Source organism: Mirounga angustirostris, unplaced genomic scaffold (genome assembly GCF_029215605.1).
Source record: "Mirounga angustirostris isolate CCGP_5_RB_7025 unplaced genomic scaffold, mMirAng1.0.hap1 SCAF_7, whole genome shotgun sequence".
In the NCBI taxonomy this organism is placed as follows: domain Eukaryota; kingdom Metazoa; phylum Chordata; class Mammalia; order Carnivora; family Phocidae; genus Mirounga; species Mirounga angustirostris.
In genome coordinates, this window is record NW_026991715.1 from 41,093,334 (window position 1) to 41,114,375 (window position 21,042).

Consider the following 21,042-nt stretch of genomic DNA (forward strand, 5'->3'; position numbering starts at 1 on the left):
AGTCCAAGAAATGGCAGATGAAAAGCTTCACCAATTCTAAAATGGTTTCTTCTTGAATTAAGCCTCAGGTTAAGGAAGCTGTTAGAATCTGTGATCATAGAATTGGAAAAGGTATTAAAGATGATCTAATCCATCTTCTCTTCTATTATAAGAACATTTCTACACTACCTCAGCCAACCACTGTTTGTTGGTTTCAGTACTGAAATACTAAACTGTACATTCCTGTAATTTCTCATCACATTTCAAAAAAAACTCTCAAATCCTGTTCTATATCCTAATCTAGTCTTCTTTCATTAAGATAGCCCTCCAAGTATTTGAATAATATCTTAAGGTCTCCTTGATTCATTTTATCTCAAGGCTGATGTTACCATATTCATTAACTGTCTCTCATATGATCCTTTGAAAGCCTTGGACAACCTTCTTAATATAGGTTTGTAGTGGATTAAATATGGCCATGTCGTTTTTGCAATAACTTTCACCAAAGAGTCTGTTTCCTCTCCCCTCAGATCTGGACTGGTCCTAAGGCTTGACTGTAATCACAGAATATAGCATAATAGATATTGTGTATCTGTTGAGGCTAAGACATTAAGACATCAACAGTTTCAGTTTTCATATCTTGGAATGTACTTTCTTGAACTTACAACCAAGACTTCTTGTGGACAGCCTCTACTGAGCTCCTAGCCAAAGCCAACCATAAATGCCAGTATTTTGTATATCCACCATCCCAGTGCCCCAGTAAACATCCATGAAGCAGAAGAAGAATACAGTCATTTTCAAGAATCACGAGAAATAATAAACTGGGGTTGGTTCAAGCCAAGTTTTGGAGTACTTTGTTATGCTGTCTGAAATAACTGATAGGATTTTGCAAATGGCTTCAAAGTGTTGAATTCAGATCTAAATAGGTTGCCTGTGAATAATAACCGATAATGAACTTTTTTCTTCTTTGATTTTGATACCACATTCATAGATAATTCTCATAAATTTTTACATCTGTGTTTTCATAACCTGTGGAGTTTTAAATGATTTCTGAGACCTGAATACTTTTTGCTCATGTTGAGTTAAAAAGAAAAGACCATTGAACTTATGTCTTATTTCTCAGTTCCCTCTTCTGCCAATCAAGGAATGAGGCCTGATTTTTTTTTCTAGATTTGATGGAATGAGAATGATGATTTTCATTATTGTAATGCCAACTGTAAACCAAGGGACTGAACATATACCATCTAAATTAATCCACACAGCCCTATATGGTAGGCATTAGTGACCCTTCTTTATAGATGAATAAGCTGAGAGTCAGAAAGGTGAAATGATTTGCTACAGGAATTAAATGAAGGAAATTGGGCTTGATTAAACTTCTCTGACCCCTGTCAACTGTTCTTTCTATTTCATCATCAATACAAGTGGATGGAGCTAGTGAACTGAGGCATGAATACAGGATAAGATCAGACCTTGGACACCCCAGTTGAAATGAGCAACCTAGTACATGGATGATCCCCCACGATTACTCTTATACTAAGTACTAAGGGTCACTCCTTGGAGAAGGTATTTATTCAGGGCTGGGGGCAGAGAATTTTGATCCATAAACCTGAAATACCTGGTAGTGCCAGAAAGCAAGGCAGTGCACAAGGAATGTTGGGGACACACCCAAAGGCAAAGAGGCCAGCTCGAAGAGGCTCAAAATTTGGGGCTCGAGTAAAACTTTAGAGTAATGGATCATAATTCATTTAACAAAGTAGGAAACCATGATTCCATTTTGATATTTAAATGATAAATTGAAAATTTGATTAGGAATGGGGTATTTACATAGTTTCAGAGTAACTTCCCACAAAATACTTGTTAATTACAACAGGAAGAAAGTATCCTGGAGAAGTCTGGCAGATTTCACCTTAATCAAGTGATCGAGATGAACAACATAAATCAGTAAGGGGACAAGCCATGTGCCAACTTAAATAGAATCCACTGGGAACACAGTGTGGCTTCTTCCATAACCTGAACCTAGCCACAAGGAAATATCAGATAAACCCAGCTGAGCAACATTCTACAAAAAAGCTGACCTGTAATCTTCAAAAATGTCAAGGTCATGAAAATCAAGGAGAGACTGAGAGGTCTTCCAGACTGAAGATGACTGAAAGACCTGACAGCTGAGTGTAACGCATGATTCTGAACCAGATCCTTCACTGTAAGGGACATTACTCAGACAACTGATGAAATTTGAATTGGATCTAACTCTTAGATGGTGGCAAGGTATAAATGTTAAATTCCTGATTATGGTCATGTTGGAGAATGTCTTTGCTTGTATGCACTAATATTTGTAAGTGAGAGAGCATCAGGTCAACAGTTTACTCTCAAATGGTTCTGAAAAAAAAAATTTTTTTACTGTACTCAGATCTTTTCTGCAAGTCTGAAATTGTCTCAAATTCAAAACCATATACCAAAAAAACCTCCCTCGTTTGTTTACAAGATACAGTGATTATCTATTCTCCTCCCCCTTCTATTCTTTGTAGCAAGCTAAAGAAATATGGAATTCCTTAAAGAAGATTGTAAATCTTCTAAACATCACTCAAAATTAAATACATGAGTATTGTTCATGAAGTTTTTGGTCATGGTGGCTGCTGTGTTTGAGGTTATGGTTAAGAGGCTGGAAAACTAAGACATGGAGAGGTGGTGAGGATGATGGTGGTGGTGGTGGTGGTGGTGGTGATGTTAATAGTAATATCTAACATATATTGAGTGCCCATTCTGAAGTACTAATTTTTATAAGCATTTTGTATGCGTTAACTTATTATTCTTTTTAACAATCCCATAAGGAACTCATTTTGTTGGCTTCATTTCCTAAGTTGATAAAACTGACGCCTAGAGAGATAACATAACTTCCTCAATGGAGGAGCTAGGACAGGAATCCAAAAACAACTAGCCCCAGGACCTGTGCTCTTAATCACTAAAGGAAGAATAAGGGCATTCAAGGAACAAAAGAGCAGTTGCAACGCTGGAAAGATTTGGAGAAGGTGGAGACACTGTTGAGAAAAGATCATCTATTGTGCACATTTGTATGAGACTTGCCAGGGGCCCACACACCTTAGTAAAAATGCCACTTCAAACTGTACTGCTGGTCAGTAGAGTCATAGTTTGATCAATAATAACTTGGAAAGGAGGAAATGATTTATAGCTGAGATGCTGAGGACCTAAACTTGGCAGTGTACCGTGAAATTTCCCTGTTCCTCTCCAAGTCGCACCCACACGGTGTACATGCTATTTGGCTGTGTTTTGGAAGGGTGTCAAGCACACACATTTAAGACAAGGCAAGGCTAAGCCTGTTTTGTTTTAAGTAGAGCCTGATGCAGGGCTTGAGCTCACAAGCCTGAGATCAAGACCTAAGCTGAGATCAAAAGTCAGACACTTAACCCACTGAGCCACCCAGGTGGCCCAAGGCTAAGCCTGATTGATTCAACTGCTAAAGAGACAGGAACCGCTTTTAGATCAGGCAGTTTGTCACTTACATAGAGAGCAAAGAGAAGGATAAACCAAAAGTGTCAGCTCCCTGTCCTCTTTGTCCCATACAGCAAAAAGGATGACACCAGACAAGAAGGGGTTGGATGACTACCTCATGATTTGTGAGGTATCCTCTTGCTTGAGTGTCTGTTCTAGACTATAGCAAAGAGGTTTTGGTTTTGTATTCTGCAGCTCTTTTCTGAGTGGTGTAGAACAGGAAGCCTTAGACCTCACAGAACCTGGGAGGTGATGAGGAATGTCTTAAGACAGCCTTCCAGGAGAGATGGAAGGGTGAGTGGGAGATGACCTCACAGTAGCTCCAGCAGGCCCCCACCTCTCAGGTTCAGGTTCTAAGAGAATCACAGGTGTTCCCAAGATTCACATAAGCTACAGTTTGACCCTTTGCCTGAGTGGATCTCTGCAAGGTTGCCAGGGTACCATGGTGAAGTAGAATTCTTCTATAAAGAGCAGTTGAAAGGCAAGACTTTTTTTTGGAAGGCAAGATTTAGGATAAGATCATGGTGTGGAAATGCATGCTGGACATTGAAGAGCTATCTTCTGTGAGGGCTTGACATTTTTGCTGGAAGTAAAGTGTGGCAGATGCTCTCCTGGTCCTCTAAAAAGAGAGTGACATTAACTATGAATGTGGGAGTGGGCCATAGATTGGGAGTATGTGGTCATCTGAGCCCAGAGTCCTCCTGGTCACTAAGAGATCTTTCTGCCTCCCTTTCCACTAATCTGCTTATTAACTCTTATGACCAGATTTCCCTCTGCATAAGAATCCATATTTCTCACTATTGATCAAGTCTTGCCAGATAAGCAACAAAAGCAAAAATAAACAAGTGGGATTGCATCAAATGAAAAGCTTTTTGTACAGCAAAGGAAACCAACAACAAAAAGAAGGGGCAGCCTACTGAATGAGAGAAGATATTTACAAATCATTTATCTAGTAAATGGTTAATATCAAAAATATATAAAGAACTCATTCAACGTGATACCAAAAACACCCCCCAAACAATCCAATTAAAAAATGGGCAGAGGATTTGATTAGACATTTTTCCAAAGAACACATACAGATGGCCAACAAGTACATGAAAAGATGCTCAACATCATTAATCATCAGAGAAATGCAAATCCAAACCACAAAGACATACCACCTCACACCTGGCTACTATCAAAAAGATGAGAAATAACAAGTATTGGTGAGAATGTGGAGAGAAGGGCACCCACCCTGGAGAATTGTTGGTGGGAATGTAAATTGGTGCAGCCACTATGTAAAACAGTACAAAGCTTCCTTAAAAAATTGAAAATAGAACCACCATATGATCCAGCAATTCCACTTATGGGTATTTATCCAAGGAAAATGAAGGCACTAACTCAAAAAGATGTATATACCCCCATGTTCATAGCGGCATTATTTACAATAACCAAAATTTGAAAACAACCTAAGTGCCCATCAGGAGATGAATGGATAAAGAAAATATGGTGTGTAGATAGAATGGAATATTATTCAGCCATAAAAAGAAGGAAATCCTGCCATTTGCAGCAACATAGACAGATTGAGGGCATTAGGCTAAATGAAGTAACCCAGACAGAGAAAGACAAATTCTGTATGATCCCAATTCTATATGCAATCTTTTTAAAAAAAGAAACAAAACCAAGCTCATTGATACAGAGAACAGATCGACAGATTGGTGGTTGCCAGAGGTGTGGGATGAGGGTGGGCAAAATGGGTGAAGAGAGTCAACAGGTACAAACTTCCAGCTATAAAGTAAGGCATGCACATGTCATGTACAGCATGGTTGCTATAGTAATAATATTCTATTGCATATTTAAATTTGCTAAGAGAATAAATCTTACAAGTTTTCATCACAAGAAAAAAATTCTATCACTGTATGGTGATGGATGTTAACTACACTTAATTGTGCTGATCATTTTGCAGTATATACAAATACTGAATCATTATGTTGTACACATGAAGTTAATATATGTCATATGTCAATTATATTTCGAAAGAAAAAAAAAAAAGTCTTGCTGGATCAAGTGCTAGTCTCATTCAGGCAGTCAGCATTTAGTCTTTTCTAGCCATACCTTCTCAGCGAACTCATGACCCAACTCATTGTTTGATTGCAAACTAAACTTTTGTTTGAAATCTGCCTTGGTCAGGCACTGTGAATGAACAGTGCTAGGTGTGGAAAGGTAAAAGAGACACTGTCCACACACTTCATTCTTTTTGGCCCATCTAATTGTCTTTGTTGCTTTCTAAAATAAAACATTGCAAATTATAGTTTTATTTCTTATCTTCTCTGTTTATTCATATCTTTGAATTTAAGAACCACTTAAATCCATTGAAAAATCAACCCCTGGACCCATTACTTCTCTCCCCTTTTGATGCTCCCCACATTTTGCTTCAAGTTGGTCTTGGTTTACCCATTACTTCCTGTGTTTCATCATCCTGAGCTCCCATTCCATTTGGGGTTCCCTGCAGTGCCTAGAAAGGAGCTAAAAGTTAGCCTCAAATGACAAGGGACTGACTGATTTTCACTGAATCTGATTCAATCAATATGGAAGGGAGCCAGGAACAGATTTTTTGCTTTTCTCCAATCTTTATGAGGTTGACATACTGGGCTGTGACATTTGATTACATTTTATGTGGTTGTGTATGTGTGTGCTTTTTAAAGATTTTATTTATTTATTTGAGAGAGAAAGAGAGAGCACGAGCAGGGGGGAGGGGCAGAGGGAGAAGCAGACTCCCCACCAAGCAAGGAGCCTAGCACAGAGCTCCATCCCAGGACCCCAAGATCATGACCTGAGCCAAAGGCAGACACTTAACTGACTGAGCCACCCAGGGGTCCCTAAGAGTGGTTGTGTTTTTAAAGACAGATTTTAAGACTATTTCCCCCTCTTATGTGGCCTTCAGTTTAGGGTACGTTTGACCATCCTATTGTCGCAAGTAGAAGAGAGAAAATAACAAGCTCTAGTCTGACATTTCCAGCGTAACTTCCCAATGACAGTCTCCTCTGCAGCTAGAAGGAAGCGTGTTAAATGAAATCTCAGGCTGATTCTTTTCTTTTTCCTGATCAGTGTCTTGCATTGCCATTCAGTTGCCTTCCTTATAACTTCCTCTTACAGAGGAAAAAAAAAAAGACTTACTGACTTGCTTCTAACAGTTTTCTTTGATATAATTAAAATGAGGCAAGAGTCGTTCCTGTTTTTGCTCCTGCTGTATTCCTAACATCTACCACAGAGCCAGAAATACTAAACATGCTCAGTAAATCATTGTTGAATGACTAATGGAATTTCCATTCCTGATTATAAATTTAATCTCCACACAAAAAATTCATTCAAAAAGCACATCCCAAATTAACTTAGAAACACTGGCACTTACTCCTTTTTCATTTTATTTATCTTAATGAATTAATTCATTTTACCAATGCTTACTGGAAATGCATATTAAGTGTTCAAAAGTGAAGAAATACAAATCAGAAGAGGAAGGACTTAAATTCTGGTTGCATTATTTATTATCTAAGTAATCTTGGCAATTAATTCATTGCTTCTGGCTTCAGACTCCTCATTTGTAAAGTGGGATAAAAGCTCTTAGGGTCAGGGGTTTTGTGAAGTAGATACTATATGCAAAGTGTACTGCCTGGCATTGATTAGCAGTTCCCAATAATATTATCAAGTGCGTAAGCCTCTGTATTAGGATACAAATGTGAACAAAATAAAGCCCCTCAGGATGTTTACAAATTAGTACTGGCAGAGAAAACATTAATTGAATAATTACACTGCAAGAAAGACAGTAACATTAGCATCACAAAGGCATAAGAAAAGACTTGATTCCTCTTCTAAAATATAGGTTTTATTATTTTTCAGGCCAACAGATCAGGAGATGACTGCCATTGGAAAGACAGTTTGTTACATTCACAGATTCCCCTTGCCACATCACAGGGGGTAGGAGCACAAGGGAAGAATGAGGTCTGTCAGAAGGGTGATGGGGTGGGGTGTGTGTGTTGTGGGTGAAGTGGGCATGAGCCTTTACTGCTTCTTTTGGAAGGGATGGATGAGTCAGGGTAAGCAGGTTTAGGATTGGCTAGTTTGAATAATCTCTGTTGGTTCTGGGATGTAGGGGCTGTCTCTAGTTGTCTGGTACCTGGCCCTGGGTGATTAGGGTAGGGATATAGTGGCTCAGAGTATGAGTTCCATAAAGGAGGTGGTTGGCATATGGGCTCTAGGTTAGTTGGTTTGCATACGAAAGGAGCACTCCCAAGTAAATTATTTGCTATCTCTAGGAATTAGCTAACCCTGGGAAAGGCTGTACCTCTAAGGTCAGCAAGGCCCCACCATCTCAAAGCATCAAAAATATGGAATAAAAAGACCTGATGAATGCAGTAGCTCTGAACTCATGAATCACGGAAGTAGCCAAGTCCAAGTTTCTTTTCAAGTCTGACTATACTCCCAATCCCCTTGTTCCCTATCACAACACCCTGTTTGCTTCTTACCACTTACCTACCGCTTGTTCTTTTCTTTGCTTACCTGTTCATTCTCCCTTTATCCCATTACACTGTCACATCCAGGAAGGCAAGAAATTTGCTTGTCTGGCTTACTGCTCCAATTTTAGTTCCTGACACACAGAGGATGATCGATAAACATTTGTTGAACAAGTGAGTGAAAACAGTAGTCCTTGATGGTTATGTGTGTATGTGTGCATAGGCACATGTGACTGTTCATGCATGTGTAAGAATGTGGGTATTTGTTTGTGTTGCTGAATGTGTGTGTGTGTGTGTTTTGCATGGAGCAGGTTCCAGCCTTCAGTCTAAGCTGTGTCTGCTACTAGGTTTCAGCCAACACTGCATGTCTGGTAGGTTATTTGATAGGCATATCAGAATCTAGCACACAGGTCTTCCTGGAGAAGAACTCATGCTGGTCGGGCCAGCAGACAAGCTCAAGAGAGTACCAGACACCTCCAGGGTTGGAAGAGAGAAGCATTTTTGTGTGTATAACGCTGTATTTCTCTTGGAGGAGTCTTGGCCCTGCCCCCCGTGGACATATAGCTTATCACTTGTGAGGAAGACACCTCTGTTTAAAACTGAAAGATCTGTTTTTAACAAAAACTCTACAATATTTTAGAATGCTTTATTAGTCAGATTCCAGCCAGAAAATCAAAACCATACCAGGTGAGCAAATAGGAGGAATTTAACTTGGAGGTTAATTTACAAGGTGCTAGAAATGCAATTAGAGCAAGAAATAGGGAGCTGAGTCAATCCAGATATTAGAAAATGCTGGAAACTGCTACTGCTCTTTGGCCAGGAGTCAGAGAGTGAGGAGCTAGGACCAGGAGCTGGGGCCATGCTGGAGAAGCTGGAACAATAATGGGTTGGCCTGGCTTGGGTGGGACCACAGACACAGGGCCTTTTTGGAAGGAGCTGGAGCCATAAGGAAGATGGAGTCACTGGTCTCAGTGACAAAGGGAGAAATAGCCTGGACTCTCCCATTTTTCCCTTTGAGTCTTCTACTAGTGCCCTCCGTCCGCTGAACCTAACCAGACACAGGGGCAAGGACGCCAGGAAACCATAGTCTGGAAAACTCAGCTTCCTCTAGGACAGAGCAGAGGAGGGGATATGCAGGGAAAGGATCTGAAAAGCAACTGGGAAATGACAAGTGCAGATGAGGGCAGTGTTGGCTAGTATCCCATAAAGAGGTCACAACATAAAAATTTTTATTTATTTTTTTAGCTTTTTGTTTTAAGTAGGCTCTATGCCCAACAAGGGGCTTGAACTAACAACCCCAAGATCAAGAGTTGCATGCTCAACCCATTGAGCCAGCCAGGAGCCCCTCGACATAAAAATAAAGGCTGGCATCAACTTACCACCACTTTCCCACACAACCTTGGCCCTTTGAACATTCTGGCAGATCAATATGCCTGGCTAGGTGTTAATACCCAGGAGAAATGGAAGCAGTCTCTGGCAGAGACAGCCAGCAGAAGTGGAAGGAGAGCATTAGCATGGTGGTAAATCATCTTCTCCTTCTTGCAGCTTATAAAGTAGCATAAAAATAAAGGAATGGCAGTTACAACGCAGTACCTTGTATTACAAGAATAAATAACAGGTGACACATAATAAGTATTAATCTTGTTTTGGTACAGTTACATTTTCTGTTTCCATAATTTTACTAAATTTTCCTGACAGTACCACACCCTCAAGCAGAGCCCCAACTCCTTGCCGTGCACCGTAAGGGGCTCATGCCTTGGCATGGCTTCCTCAGAATGTTCTGTGTCCCTCCTGCATGGTGGCGATGGCTGAGGCCAGCAGTGCTATTTGACCTGGGCCTGGCACTTACCTGGACCCTGAATCCTCTTGTCCTCCTTCAGGGTTCTTTCTTTCCCTCTTTCTTGCATGGGAGACACCAGATGTCTCAAGGAATTGCAGGGCTCATGCTTACAAGTAGGGATGTCCTGGAGCTCCTTGGTTGAGTCCTGGCTCCAGAGGGGGCAGCCTTGCAAGCAGATTGCTCCTGTGGCTGGTACGGTGTTTCTTTTGTGTGACTGTGTGGGATTGGATTGCCGGAATGGTTCTGAAATGCATGTTTTGGTGACCTAAATTATTTATGTAGACAAGGTCTTGCAACAAAAAAAAATTTTTTCCCCTTAGGGTCACACACCCACATTTTAGATGAGGAAACCCATACTAGAAATTTAAAAAGTTTACTCCAAGATCACACCAAGAGTAAATATGGAATCCTAGGTTTTTACAAAGGCATTTTGAGTTTTAGGTCATATAGCCTATTATTTTATATGAGAACAGAGAAGGCACACCCGAGGGATTCTCAAATTAACTGGGAGATACTAGAAAAAATAAGAGGTATTGCCATGGCAGATGTGTGAGTGGGGATGGGGTGCGTGGAGGTAAATTCTAGAGAAATATGGTACTAAATGCAATGAAGCTGAGTCTGTATATACTACAGCTGATGGGACCTCCCGATTGCTTCCACGACTAGGTCGCTTATCAGGTAATGTGGTTCTGCAAACTTTAGATGAAGAGAAAGCTGGAGGAAAACAGAACATTTGCTCTTTTTAATCCCAATATAAAGCTTCCCCTTCTTCTCAAGATTCTTTCAAGACAAGGACTCTTAGAGCTCTCTGTTCCCACTGGCATCTCTGGGCAAGGAAGGGCTTTTATGAGAGGACCTTGAGAATGCTTCAAGTTAGGGCTTTGTTTCTCGTGGGAACATGAGGGAAAGTGGAAAAACCACCAATTTGTTTAGTGAGGAAACATGATCTTCCTGCTCTTCTCTGGGGTGAGTCAAGTGGTAGGGACTAACATTAGGTCATTCCTGGGATATAAATATGTGCCTGTGCAGAAAGCAGCCCTCACACCTACTACCGTAAGTGGGGCCACTAGCTCAGTGGATTCACTGCATTTTGCAGTTCAATTTTAAACTCCAAGTAAGTATCACAGAAACCCTGTCATGAAGCTAGTAACTCTGTTTCTGCTGGTGACTGTCAGCATTTGCAGTTACTCTGGTAAGTAGCCTGAACACGTATCTCTACTTTCTGTGATAGGAATGTAATCAGTAAGCCTAGGCTTCCAGGGGAATATGGTGGAGGGAATTTTAGAACCACAGAATGGAAAGGTCAGAAGGGATTTCAGATGCAGCAACCTCACCCCCACCCCAGCCCCAGCCTACCAAGCTCTAACCCAATAGAAGTACTATCCGTAGTGAATCCTACATAAGAAGTTAGCCAACTCTTACTAGAGGTCAACACTCTTGAACATTGTCACCATAGTTTTTCTTTTCTTTATTAATCTTGAGTCAAAATCTCACTTGGTAACTTCTTTCTTTTGAAACTATATGGAGTCATTCTTTCTATCGTCTAATCAGTTGCCAGGTTGTTTCTCCTGAGACATAGCTACATTTATCATTCACACAGTCAATGGATAGTTGCTGAATGGCTACAACATGTTGGGTACTTGGATAAGCATCGGAAGATTTAGATATGAATCAGACACAGAGATTGTTTACAAGGTTCTTGTAATCTGATAGGGGAGATAAGGCTTCTTCAGACAGAAGTCACTATGATGCTAGACTAATGCATAGAGACATACACAGCCAGAGCTCTGTGGGAGAACTGAGGGGTGAACAGTTCAGTTTCTAGGTGGGGTATAGAAGTTGGATTCTTGATCCATTCTTTTTGAAGGGAGTCATTTTAACTACAGGAAAGTATATTTGGATGCATCTACAAAATGCATTGGGATAGCCACTGTTCATTCAAAGAACAGAAAGCCTTGAAAGTCTTCCCCTGGAAGTGTATAAGTATATGCAGAGAAGACAACCACCAGAACCTTTAAAATAAGTAGGGAGACTAATCCTGAGAAACTAGGTGCTGTCCACTCCCACATTGGCAACTCTGGTTTGTGCTTTTTACTGAAATTTTGGACCAATTTGTAACTTTACCAGCTTTGGCTATTTTGTTGTCTTTAGTAACTAGCATCAAATATCTACTGGCGGAGGTGGCAACAGAAAGCTGGGTGGAAGGAAATAAATATCCCTCCTATGCGGGAGGATTTGGGAGGGAAAATAGGTGGTAGATGATGAAGGGAAGATAGATGCATAGGCTCCACTTGTATGATTTGAATGGGGAATGAAAAGGATTCCAAAGGAAAATGAATTATGGCAGGGTCTTACTAGGAAGATGTGTGTTCTTATGTGTGTTCTCATGTACGTGTGTGTTTACATATTTGCACATGTGTTTTGTAAAAATGTATATTGTATGTATTTTTCTCATTCTCTACACTTTCCCTCTATTCATCTTCTATGTGAAAGTTCTCTTTCTAAAGCCAAAGATACAAAACGCAATTGTTCCATAAAGGAGTCTTGATACCTCCCCATTGCCCTTAGGGAACAAAGTCTCAAATGCATTAAAATATGGCATTCTAGGCTCTGAAAAATCTGACCTCACCTGGGTTTGGCTGCCTTACCTCCTTCCCCACCTCAGCATACCTCACTGGAATTCTGCACTCTAGCTGCTCTGGAAGGTACAACAGGCAGTGTGCACACTTTCATCCTCACGTTTCAGTGCCCTTGTTAATTTTGTTCCTTTTTAAAATGCACCTCCCCTACTTTACCTTGTGACCCTGGATTCTGCCTCAAGATACAGCTCCAGCAACATCTCTCTGGGAAGATTGCTCCAACACTCTACCACATTAGAATTAGTCATCCCTTCTTTTTTGTTTCCACAGAGCTTTATCCACAATGTTAGCACAGCACATGCCACACTGTGGCATGTACAGATCTTTATTGTCCACCAGACTGTGTAAGTTCTCTGAACAGAATATCCTTGTCTTATTCATCTATGTATCTGCACTAACCACTACAGAGTTGGTGTTCAGTTATGTTTGTAGCATTGGGTTGAATTGGTTGGGAGCAGTTTCCTGGGCTGTGGTTGATTGGGTTCATGCATGTCCCCAAATGAAGGTTCATTATGGAATCTACTTTTTGGCCTCAAAGCCATGGATTGTGGAGATAGCCACATGCAAAGTACATTCCTGTTCAGTGAACCACCAGTTTTTACTGAGTGCTTACTAAATGCCAGAGTCTAGTATTCTAGGCATGAGGTACAGTAGTGAATAAAACATAAATTCCTTGTTCTCATGGAGTCTGCATATTAGTGAGAGGTTGAAGGCACAAAATAAATAAGTGAGTTTTACTATTTTACGTAATGGTAAGAAAAAATAAAGGAAGTTAGAGGATAATAAATGATGCTATTTTAGGTACCTTTCTGAGGAGGTAACATTTGAGGAGAGACATGTAGCTAACTGGAGAAAGAAAGTTCTGAGGAGACAGAACAGCAGATGCAAAGGCCCTGAGGCAAAAGTTTTCATGGGAAATCAAGTGAGACTGGAACAGAGTTATTGATGGACACAGTGGAAAGTAGTGCAGTCGTGGACAGGAGTCAGATGTGCCTATTTCACTCAGTTTCCTTTTTGCTCTGCAGCTACCACCTTCCTTATCAACGGTTCGCCAGATGCTGTCAACAAAGCCTTACCTTTACCTGTGGACAACATTCTCCCCTTTATGGATCCATTAAAGCTTCTTCTGAACACTCTGGGCATTTCTGTTGAGCACCTTGTGGAAGGGCTAAAAAAGTGTGTGAATGAGCTGGGACCAGAGGCCTCTGAGGCAGTGAAGAAACTGCTGGTAACTATAGGTTGTGGACTAATTTGTCAATGGGGAGAGCTTAGTCACCTGAACGCCCCCCCCCCATACTCCCACTCACCCTGTTCTCACCTGTGGACATGTATTTCCCTGGATGTACTCATACAAAGCTTGCATGCCCAGGAATCTCAAGGAAGGTGCAGCATCTACATTTCTAGAAGGGATTTTTGAATGAAAGAGATCTATGTTATGATTGTGACTTTGCATTTCTCAGCTTAGTGATTCTAGTTGGGACTTAACCACTCTGGGCCTCCATTTCCACATCAGTAAAATGGTGGCTAAATAGGTTGGTGACTATATTTGGAAACATGCTAAGCACATGTAAGCCATTTATTTTTATTCTTGTCCTTCTGCTTTTCAGGAGGCGCTGTCGCATTTGGTGTGATGTCAGCACAAAGCAGCGGTGGAGGGGAAGGGGAATGGTGCTCTCCTCTGGGGCTGGAACTCATTTCATCCTAAGGTGTAGTGACCCCTGAAAAGAGTGAATAAAGCAATGAATAGATTTTTGTCCTGTGTTTATTTCTAGGGGCTCTATTCAGAAGGGCCCACTAGATAATTTTTCTCTTGGGTCATAAACTCCAGAGAGCCTCTTGTTATCAAGAGAACTGGCATTTTCAGGAAGACATAATCATGTCTTCCTCTCTGCTTGACTCTAAGTTAAACATCATCATTTTCTTCAACTGCTCTTTGACAGTGTTTCTATACCCCTCAAGCTCCTATTCCCTCACTTCTAAAGAATTTTTTAAATATAAAAATTTAAAATTTAAAATATAAAAATGTAAAATATAAAAATGTAAAAATTTAAATATAAATATAAAAAAAGAGTTTTCAAAGTATTATCTGACAAGACTAGGGTCTTTCACTGACTCGGCATCTACAACACCAGAGTGCGAGGTTCTATTAAGTTTGTGGTTATACTATGGCCGCTCCATAGGTCACAGACCCTGCCACCAAGTTAGGTCTTCAATGCATCATCATTTGGCTACTAGGTTCTGAACTATCCTTTCCTTTTCTCCATGCCACCATCTATGATGATGCCAGAATTATCTTTCCAAGACCATAATTCTGGTGATATACAATCACCTATAGATGTCAAGTTCCTTAGGATGGCTACAAAGCCCTTTATGACCTGGCCTTTGTTTGCATGTCTAGTCTAATCAATCTTTTTCCTCCCTTCCTTCCTTCCTTTTCTTTCTTGGAATATTCCTTTCTTGAAATGTGCTCTAGCCCCATTCACACTGAGAAAATCACTAAATCTCTTTCCTGCTAACATTTTTATGCCTTCATGAAAAACCTAGTTTCTTCCTACCAAGAATATCTGCCCTGATCTGCCTTCAGGCCTGAGCTTGTACCAGTCTTGGAACCATTTGCCCTCAGAGCCACTCCCCACCCTTTCCCTGCTCTTCTCTGTGATGCTGAGCCCTCAGGTTCCCATGTCAGCTGAACTTTGGGCTGCATTCTGACCGTGGGAGGCTTAGGCAGGAGATAGGAGATGGGAAATGGGAAAAACCAGAGTATGTTTTGTTTCTTGTCTGTATCGTATCAAAGTACTGGTTTTGATATTGTAGTATAGTTTTCCAAGATGCTGTCATTAGGGGAAACTCAGTAGAGAATATGCTGGATCTCTCTGTGTTATTTCTTACAACTTCATGTGACTCTATGATTATTTCAAAATAAAAAGTATAATTGAAAACTATTATGAAGGGGGGGCGCCTGGGTGACTCAGTCTGTTAAGCATCTGACTCTTGATTTAGGCTCAGGTCATGATCTCAGGGTCGTGGGATCGAGCCCCGTGTCAGGCTCTGCACTCAATGGGAGTCTGCTTGAGATCCTCTTTCTCTCTTTCCCTCAGCCCCCCTCCCCGCTGTCTCGTTGCTCTCTCTCAAATAAATATTTTTTTAAAAAATAGAAAGAAAAAAAGAAAAAGAAAGAAAAAATATTGTGAAGATAAGGAGAATGTAGAAATAGATATTATATATAATTAGTGCAAGTTATATATAACCATAATGATATGTAACTCTGTATAATTAAATATGTAACTTTAATTTCTTTACTCCATAAATCTCACAAAGTAGAGGAAACCACTAACAACTTTATGTGATTTTTCAAAATATTTTCTGCTCATTTAAAAAAGTGTATATGGACACCTAGGACTCCAAGGTGGTGTCAGTCATACCAGTGAAGGAGAAGAAGCTCATCGACGTCAAAATAGGAGAGCTGCCAAGCTGGATACTGATGTGGGATTTTACTCCTAAAGGCATTGCTGGAATGTTTCAAAGGGGTTAATACTGATGTTTCATTTAGCATGTTAATGTGGAAAGTTATTCAGCTATCAGAAAGGATGAATACCCAGCTTTTGCATCAACATGGATGGGACTGGAGGAGATTATGCTAAGTGAAATAAGTCAAGCAGAGAAAATCAATTATCATATGGTTTCACTTATTTGTGGAACATAAGGAATAGCATGGAGGACATTAGGAGAAGGAAGGGAAAAATGAAGGGAGGGAAATCGGAGGGGGAGAAGAACCATGAGAGACTGGACACTGAGAAACAAACTGAGGGTTTTAGAGGGGAGAGGGGTTGGAGGGATGGGTTAGGCTGGTGATGGGTATTAAGGAGGGCATGTATTGCATGGAGCACTGGGTGTTATATGCAAACAATGAATCATGGAACACTACATCAAAAACTAATGATATACTGTATGGTGACTAACATAACATAATAAAAAAATTTTTTTTTAAAGTATGTTAATGTGAAGAAAGGAAGTGTCCCTGGGATTTCTATGGTGTTGGCAGCTTACAAGTTTTTCAACTACTTCCTTTCATACAAGGAACTCAAACATGAGCAGCTACACAAGTACCACTGAAGAGGGCCCGATATTGAGGGCGCATTCTGCATTCCTGACCATGACCTTTTCCTCACACCCCTGAATCCTTTCATATCCTAATTGAGAATTAATGCCCACTAAAAGATGATTGGCACATGGAATATAAATAAATAAAAACAAGCATGTACGAATGATTCATACTTCATTTAAACTTTCATTTATGCAAACACTTAAATTATTTTTAGTAACTTTTTTTCTTTTTAAAGATTTTATTTATTTATTTGACAGACAGAGACATAGTGAGAGCAGGAACACAAGCAGGGGGAGTGGGAGAGGGAGAAGCAGGCTTCCTGCAGAGCAGGGAGCCCGATGTGGGACTCGATCCCAGGACCCTGGGATCATGACCTGAGCCGAAGGCAGACGCTTAACGACTGAGCCACCCAGGCGCCCCAGTAACTTTTTTTCTTATTATAAAGAGTACTACAGTAAGTATCCATTTACTTGCATTCATTTCTGTATCGCTTCACAAAAGTCTTAGAAGTGGAAGTGCAGTGCCAAGAACTATATGATATTTAAAATTTTGAAAGCTAGTAACAAATTTCCACTGGAAACAGCAGCTGGGATCTGAAGTGATTGAGGTCAGAGAAGTTCCATTCCTAAAGATGAGATTAGCGGCCCAAGATAGTTCCTAGGATATGTTTGTTCTAACCTGAGAAAGCAACGCATTCCTCTTTACTAGGTGTTGGGGGGTCAGGAGGTGCAAAATAAAAATCATATTATTTCTTGTCTCTATATTTGAGTTAGGTGATACAAACAGATAAATCAATAAAATTAATTTGCTGCATTTTTTTTTAATTTTAGGAAGGATCCAGTTGAAAAGCTCTCAGGCTTTAAGTAGGTTAACGACAGCAGGGGTGCTCACAGGTTGTTAGCATCACCAAGGAACACAGATTTTGTTTACGTATATAAGATGTATATCAAGAAATATCAGTATCTTCTATTGTATTAAATTTTTCCCTGGGAGAAGCAACTAAATCAAAATTATCTGATACTCCTCCATTCTATTAATTACCTCTGCTTCATTTTGAGCTTTTTTTTTTCTTTGCTCTGCTATTAGCTAGGTGTGTATCTTTATCAAATGAGAATTTATTTCCTGATCAAATAATAACAGCTAATGTGACTAACATGACTTATAATCATAGTAATAGTTATCGGCCATTTATCATGTTCTATTATATATATATATATTTTAATTCAATACTGATTGCAGTACCTTTGCTAAAAGTTGAGCATTCTGTGATAAACAAAATGAACATGACCCATACCCCCACAGATTTTTGCAGTGTAAAGAAAGACACAGGAACCTCGGCCTCAGCAACTTCTTGTTAGACACATCTCCAAAGGCAAGGGAAGCAAGGGCAAAAATGAACTATTGGGACTTCATCAAGATAAAAAGCTTTTGCAAAGCAAAGGAAACAGTCAACAAAACCAAAAGACAACTGACAGAATGGGAGAAGATATTTACAAATGACACATCAGATAAAGGGCTAGTATCCAAAATCTATAAAGAACTTATCAAACCCAAACAACAAATAATCCAATCAAGAAATGGACAGAAGACATGAACAGACATTTCTGCAAAGAAGACATCCAAATGGCCAACAGACACATGAAAAAATGCTCCACATCACTTGTCATCAGGGAAATACAAATCAAAACCACAGTGAGATACCACCTCACACCAGTCAGAATGGCTAAAATTAACAAGTTAGGAAATGACAGGTGTTAGGATGCAGATAAAGGGGAACCCTCCTACACTGTTGGTGGGAATACAAGCTGGTGCAGCCACTTTGGAAAACAGTATGGACGTTCCTCAAGGAGTTGAAAATAGAGCTACCCTATGACCTAGCAATTTCACTACTGGGTATTTACCCTAAAGATACAAATGTAGTGATCCAAAGGGGCACCTGCACCCCAATGTTTATAACAGCAATGTCCACAATAGCCAAACTATGGAAAGAGCCAAGAAGATGTGATACACACACACACACACACACACAATGGAATACCACTCAGCCAAAAAAATAAAATCTTGCCATTTGCAACGACATGCATGGAACTAGAGGGCATTATGCTAAGTGAAATAAGTCAATCAGAGAAGACAATTACCATATGATTTCACTCATATGTGGAATTTAAGAAACAAAACAGAGGATCAGAGGGGAAGGGAGGGAAAAATAAAACAAGATGAAATCAGAGAGGGAGACAAACCATAAGAGACTCTTAATCATAGGAAACAAACTGAGGGTTGCTGGAGGGGAGGGGGTAGAGGGATGGGGTAACTGGGTGATGGACATTAAGGAGGGCATGTGATATAATGAGCACTGGGTGTTATATAAGACTGATGAATCACTGACCTGAAACACTAATAATACACTGTATGTTAATTAATTGAATTTAAATTTTAAAAATAATAAAAAAAGAAAAAAAGAAACTGAGAAAACATGAGTAAATAGATTATTACAAATTATGATAAGCACAATAAAGGAGGGGCACCTGGGTAGCTCAGTTGGTTAAGCGTCTGCCTTCAGCTCAGGTCATGATCTCAGGTTCATGGGATGGAGTCCCACATCAGGCTTCCTGCTCAGCGAGAACTCTGCTTCTCTCTCTGCTTCTCCTCTGCCCCTCCCCACACTAGCCCTCCCTCCTCCAAGTCTCTCATCTCTTGCAAGAGCTTCCTAGCAGGCTTCCTGCTTCGACTCCTACAGTGTGGTCTGCACAGGAGGCAGGGATCTTTTCAAAATGCTACAATGATCTTTCTCATTCTAATCATAAAAGTCTTTTGGTATCTTTCCATTGTTCTCAAAGTTAAGAATAAAATACCACACCTATGAGGTCCTGTAAGGCCTAAGTGCTTGTTTGCCTCCCTTGTTCTCATTTGCTCCATTTGCTTCCTAGCTGCCCTGGCCTTCTTTTTACTGCTGGCAACAGGATACCTGATACAGGGTTTTTGCAAATGCTCTTTACGCAGTTATAAAAAAACCTCTTCTCGGGGCGCCTGGGTGGCTCAGTTGGTTAAGCGACTGCCTTCGGCTCAGGTCATGATCCTGGAGTCCCCGAATCGAGTCCCACATCGGGCTTCCTGCTCAGCAGGGAGTCTGCTTCTCCCTCTGACCCTCTTCCCTCTCATGCTCTCTGTCTCTCATTCTCTCTCTCTCAAATAAATAAAATCCTTAAAAAAAACCCAAAAAACCTCTTCTCCTTCATTTTCTTCTCCTGAGTTTTCTCCTATTTAACCTCCAAATCATTTTTTTCACATCTTAGTTCAAGTCTCACTTTCTTAGGAAACCCTCTCAGATCACCCGTGCAGGCAAGATAAATTTGTTATAGGCCCTAAGAGAACCATGTTTCATCCTTCCTGAGCATGTATCTCAAAAATAATTATATACTGGGTAGGGAACTGGGTGACACAGGTGATGGGGATTAAGGAGTGTGCTTGTGATGAGCACTGGGTGTTGTATGCAAGTGTTGAATCACTATACTGTACACCTGAAACTAATATTACACTGTAGGTTAACTAACTGGACTTTAAGTAAAAACGTAGGGGTGCCTGGTTGGCTCAGTTGGTTAAACATGTGCCTTTGGTTCAGGTCATGATCCCAGGGTCAAGCCCCGCATCGGCCTCCCTGCTCAGCGGCGAGTCTGCTTCTCTCTCCGCCCCTCTCCCTGCTCATGTTTGCTCTCTCTCTCTTTCAAATAAATATAAAATCTTTAAAATTAAATAAAAACTTTAAAAAATTATATACTTATGTATGATTATGTGATTGTTACTTACATCTCCTACTTGTTTGTGAGCTGCAACGAGGCAAAGTCCAGTACCTAGCATAGTAAAGGAGCATAGCAATATTCTCTTAAGTATTTTATGAGTGACATAAATTAACATACATCTATTAGATGACCCATTTCCTAGATATTCTAGGATGTGTTTTATTTAAAGAAAGGGTAGGAGACTGTATTAACCTTCTTTAGGTTTCTAGCATCAGCCTGACTTTAAGTTGTAACACTACATTCTTCATCCACAGCGGTAAGAAGATTGTACTGATAGTATGAAAAGCCAGAGGTCTCCCTTATTTCCTGGCACTTTACCTCGAGTTAGAGGTGGATCAGTAGCAGATTTGGCTTACCCAGGGTAGCTCAGTACCCACATAAGCCAACTAAGAATATGATACTGCCAAGTATGAGACAAGGTTGAATACATGGTAAGGGACAAATAAGTACTTCAAAATCTATCTCGTAATTCTAGAAAATTCAAACTAATCCATAGTGTCAAAAAGTAAATCAGTGGTTGACTGTGGGTAGAATAGGAGATGGTGGGAGGGAGGGATGAATTATAAGTGGCATGAGAAAGCTTTTTGGGGATAACAGGTGTGTTCATTATCTTGATTGTGGGGATGGTTTTGTGGGTATATACATATGTCAAAACTTCAAATTGTATACTTTCAATATGTCGAGTAAT

General features: G+C 40.3%; 1 protein-coding gene and 1 long non-coding RNA gene across 2 annotated transcripts in view; one reads left to right on the forward strand and one right to left on the reverse strand.

Annotated features, from left to right (window-relative positions):
* LOC135365249 (uncharacterized) overlaps nt 1-10,052 on the reverse strand; it is a 28,966-nt gene extending 18,914 nt beyond the window's left edge. The window contains exon 1 of the long non-coding RNA XR_010412884.1: nt 9,823-10,052. This is a non-coding gene — a long non-coding RNA (uncharacterized LOC135365249). The remainder of the gene's footprint in view (nt 1-9,822) is intronic.
* A 5,145-nt stretch (nt 10,053-15,197) lies between these two features.
* LOC123854363 (ATP synthase subunit f, mitochondrial-like) lies at nt 15,198-16,565 on the forward strand. The gene is made up of 3 exons (XM_045889558.1): nt 15,198-15,212; nt 15,850-15,979; nt 16,537-16,565. Exons 1-3 carry the CDS (start codon nt 15,198-15,200, stop codon nt 16,563-16,565), a joined length of 174 nt encoding a protein of 57 aa, XP_045745514.1.
* The last annotated feature ends 4,477 nt before the right edge of the window (nt 16,566-21,042 follow it).